This window comes from Pagrus major, chromosome 15 (genome assembly GCF_040436345.1).
Source record: "Pagrus major chromosome 15, Pma_NU_1.0".
NCBI lineage: Eukaryota > Metazoa > Chordata > Actinopteri > Spariformes > Sparidae > Pagrus > Pagrus major.
The window spans coordinates 478,912-483,450 of record NC_133229.1 but is presented as its reverse complement, the minus strand read 5'-3'; the positions used below and the strand labels follow the sequence as shown (position 1 = coordinate 483,450).

Here is a 4,539-nt window from a genome sequence, read left to right as displayed (position 1 = left end):
CGTATTTACTGGCATAGAAGGGCTAAATAGAGCTGAAAGGGCTGCTGAGCTCACCTTAGGATGTTATGTGTTTATTAAGGTTCAATCTGGGCTTAGAATCACTTTAAGATGCTCTGAATGAATCTTTATTTTTTTCCCTTCGGCTTTTGTCATCAGCTAGACACAACAGCAGCTTGAGGAGGAGTGAATTTCAAAATCAGCTGAGAACTAATGTCATCAGTCTGCACAAATACAAAGGGCAGGGAAGTCACAAAGGACAGTGAATCTTATTTTCACTACAAAACTACAAATCTCCTTCCATGTGTGTCTGTACGAAACCTTCTCAGGTCCAGGAGTCATTAAAGGTTCAGACATGTTCTCTGACTAATTTCCAGAAGTTTGTCTGAGCATGTTCTCTGGACTGGGGCCATGAGGACAACATCAGACTCATTCTCTTTGACATAGAGCCTGTTTATAGCTGGTATTAACATTCGTCTTTGGTGATTCAATCACAAGTGGACATCTCTAAATCTGTCAGTTCACACCTGGCATTAACATGTGTCTCCACATGCATCTGAGTGACCACTTGTGATCAGATCTCACATCCCAGCTATATATGCAAATAAACATGTACATAGTGTAAATTGTGAAATCAGTTGAAACAGTGTTGATGAAGGTTCTCAGTCATTCAGGTCATGGTAACTCTAAGTGCTGTATCGGAGGCAACTGGACGTGTTTCAGTTTGTTGAAGACGTTTCACCTCTCATCTGTAGCCCTTGCTGAAATAATTGATTTATTTTGATAACAAATATTCATAATTTATAAAAGTTCATTATGTATTGAAGTGGGTAAAAGTTCATAAATATGGTTAAAATGCAGAACAATTTAAAAATGCAAAAGAAGTGATCTCGATAACTATCAGTAGTCGAGGCATGATAATTCAGATCAGCTGTGACCCAGACGTCATACAGACTATACACTAGCCAGAGGTTGTAAGTAGTATAAGGAACTAGTAATTTAGGTCTGATGGGGACATCCAGACGTTTAGAAGGGGGAGGATGTAGCCCTTGCTGAAATAATTGATTTATTTTGATAACAAATATTCATAATTTATAAAAGTTCATTATGTATTGAAGTGGGTAAAAGTTCATAAATACTCATGGATCGTGTCGGCCTGCTTGGACCGTGAGCTGCTGCTGCTGCGCCCTGTCGGTGACCTGTTCACTACTCTTTACCCCACTAACTGTCGGGAGCTGTGAGTACTGGATTTGCACGTGCCTTTTATTTTTCTTCTGCTTGTTAAAAGTGAAGCGGCCACTTTGTTTTAGGCCACAACGCACCCAAGTTACGACACAGGCCTGCAACAGGGGGTTTAGATGACTCATAGAGACTGTTGTGGACCAGGTGTGAGTGTGTGAGTGCGTGTGGGTCCATCATATCCTGTATTTAAGTTTTGCTTCATTTTATTTGATGTTATAAGAGTTTGAATAATACTAAAACCAGGTACTGTTTCTGTTAAACATTAACATTCTCACTATACCCAAGTGATTTATTTAATTTTCTTTTATTTATTTTGAGAGTAAGAACTTACAACTAAAGAGTCTTTACATTCAAAGTCTGGTTGTGTGGTGTTTTATTTATTTAAAAGCATAAACAAAGGGAATATCATAAGAGTAACCCAGGCCCCCCCTATATGTACATGAGGCGGGTGTTATACAATTTGGGGGCACCGCTGGGATATTCCCATGCTTAACCTTTTTTAGTTTTTGCTCTTTAAAGGGTTACGTTGTTTTCAGTCTTACACAGCTTAACACACCAGGAGTAGGGTTAGTATAATGGCTACCCAGAGAGATTCTCAGATAGCACTTGAGCTTAGTAGCTGGTGCAGTGAGGCAGGCATAGACCCAAACCGGGCCTTTGTGCTGCATGACGTTCCTGCTGACATTGATCAGGCAGATATTGAAGAGACTGCTGAGACAGTGAAAGCTTTTGGACGAGTAAAGGTAAGAGACATAAGACCTGACACTCAGACAAGCAACAGCCTAGTACTCTGTGAATGCCGTCAAGATGTTCACCCAGACCACATACCACCTCATCTTCAGCCATTGAACGGAGGTTCTGCCTGGAAGATATCCCTCTTTGTTGAATCTGCGAGTCCGGCTGATGACTTCGTAGCCAAGCTCAACAAGCTAATGAAAGAGGAGGGAAAAACTGTTAATGATGTTCATGCCATGCTGTCTACAGATGTTCCACGGGAGAACTCCCCTGAATCTATCATACGTGCAGCTGGAGACCTGTTAGAAAAAACTATGCGACCTACCAGTGAGAACAAGGCGTTTAGACGTCTTCGGACGTTCTCTGGTCATCTTCCCACACCAGCAGGTGAGGAGAGTTTTGAACACTGGCTCGAGCAGGCCCGCCTGATGATTGAAGAGTGTGACTGTTCTGACAGAGAGAAGCGAAAGAGAATAGTAGAGAGCTTAAAGGGGCCCGCACTGGAGATCATCCAGGCTGTACGGTTAAATAACCCGGATTCAAGCCCTGAGTGTTATGTAGAGGCTCTAGAGAGTGCATTTGGGACCCCTGAGTCTGGTGAAGACTTGTATTTTGCTTTCAGGAGCCTCCATCAACAGCGAGGAGAAAAGCTATCAGACTTCTTGAGACGGTTGGAGCGCTCGCTGACCAAAGTGGTGCAAAGAGGGGGGCTTCCCAGTCACAGAGCAGATCGTGCACGCATCGACCAACTCATAAGGGGTGCTGCTGAGTCAGACATCATGCTATTACAGCTGAGACTGAGAGAAAGGAGGGAGAAACCCCTACTTTCCTGAAGCTGCTAAATGAGATCCGGGAGGAGGAAGAATATGAGACGGCACGGCGTAAGTTAAACACTACAGTGAGACAAGTAAAAGTTGAAGAGGAGACTAAAGCCAAATCAACAGAGGTTCAAGAGCTAAAAGCAGAGATCAAAGAGCTACGCTCTGAGCTTAAAGAGTTAACAAACAAGCGACAAGACATACACACGGAGTTAACGGTGAAACCAACCAAGAAAGTTACAGATACTGGAGCAGAAAGTGAAGTCCAGCAGTTAAGGCAGCAAGTGCAACAGTTACAACACCAGTTGACGGTTATGTCTGTAACACATGGTGCAATCCCAATAGACATGAAAAAGAGAGACGGGAGAGCCAAATATGGCAAAGTTACGAAACCATACAATGTAAAAGACCCTGAAAGCTTTTTCTGTTACGGCCATATCACCACTCACTGCTCAGCCCCTGAGAACACAGCCAAAGTAATTCAGAGACTACTCGGAGCACTTCGCAAGAACAAGGAGGAAAAGGGGATGTCCAAAGGCTCTGCTGAGTCTAAAGAGGTTGGTTCAGTCAAGAAGAGCTCAGTGCACACCTCATCACATTGTGGCTTGCCAGAAGGGCTGGTTGGCCCATCCATGATGGCCAACGTGACCATTGAAGGACAGCCTTGTAGAGCCCTTTTAGATAGTGGCTCTCGAGTCACCATCATATTCGAGAGCTGGTACTCCCGTTACCTCCCCAATGTGCCCATCCTTCCTCTCACAGACCTCGCCATATGGGGCCTGAGTGATTCTAACTACCCATACAAGGGGTATGTAGCAGTTGAGCTGGGGCTTCCTCCTAATCCAAAGGGAGCTGGAGAGGCAGTCTCTATCCTGGCTCTAGTATGCCCCGACCCAACAAGTCCAGACCCAGTCCCCGCCCTTATCGGCACCAACACAAAGAAACTGCGTTCCTTGCTCACCCACTGTGCAGAGTTTGGAGATAATGATGAGGTTCATTCACTGAGAATAGATACTCTCCCACCAGAACACCTCCCATCATCTAGCGCCCTACCACTGGGCGTGGTTGGGCAAGTGAAGTGGCAAGGCCCTGGGCCTCTCACCATTCCCCCGGGGGCAGTGCATTATGCAGTCTGCAAAGTAGAGCAACAGCAGCCCTTGGGCAAAAGTATCTTGATGGTTGAGGCTGATGAAACCACAAACCTGTTGTACTGCCACCTTCTGCAATGGATACTAATGGTTTCAGACTTCTGCTGAGAAATGAATCTCAAAAAGAGACTGCTGTCCCTACTGGCACAGTGCTGGCACAGGTGTACTTGGTGGACACTGTCACCGAGTTAAAGAAGACCTCTGCCCAAGAAGGGTCTATTGATCCTGAGCTGTTCAACTTTGGGGATTCTCCCATCCCTGAAGTGTGGAAAGCCAGGTTAGCCACGAAGCTATCCGAGAGAGCCAATGTCTTTTCATTGGAGGAGTGGGACGTTGGCTTAGCAAAAGGTGTGACTCACCACATAAGGCTGCGAGACACTAGGCCATTCAGGGAGAGATCCCGCAGAGTCGCCCCAGCCGACATTGAAGATGTTAGGCGACATCTTCCCTATGCATCGCCGATTGTCATAGTACGAAAAAAGAATGGCAAAGTACGAATGTGCATTGACTATCGGCTGCTGAACTCCAGAACCATTCCAGACCAGTATACAATGCAACGCATAGAAGATGCGCTGGATTGCTTGACAGGGAGCAAGTGG

General features: G+C 45.3%; 1 protein-coding gene across 1 annotated transcript; it reads left to right on the top strand.

The window, feature by feature from the left end:
* The first annotated feature begins 1,814 nt into the window (after positions 1–1,814).
* LOC141009655 (paraneoplastic antigen Ma1 homolog) lies at positions 1,815–2,807 on the top strand. The gene is made up of 2 exons (XM_073482341.1): positions 1,815–1,982; positions 2,082–2,807. Exons 1-2 carry the CDS (start codon positions 1,815–1,817, stop codon positions 2,805–2,807), a joined length of 894 nt encoding a protein of 297 aa, XP_073338442.1.
* Positions 2,808–4,539: the final 1,732 nt, after the last annotated feature.

Excerpts from the sequence above, each read along its gene's own strand:
- LOC141009655 (XM_073482341.1), top strand. The coding sequence starts at position 1,815 with ATGGCTACCCAGAGAGATTCTCAGATAGCACTTGAGCTTAGTAGCTGG. Across the intron at positions 1,983-2,081 it reads AAGCTTTTGGACGAGTAAAG|CCATTGAACGGAGGTTCTGC; the intron begins GTAAGAGACATA and ends CCTCATCTTCAG.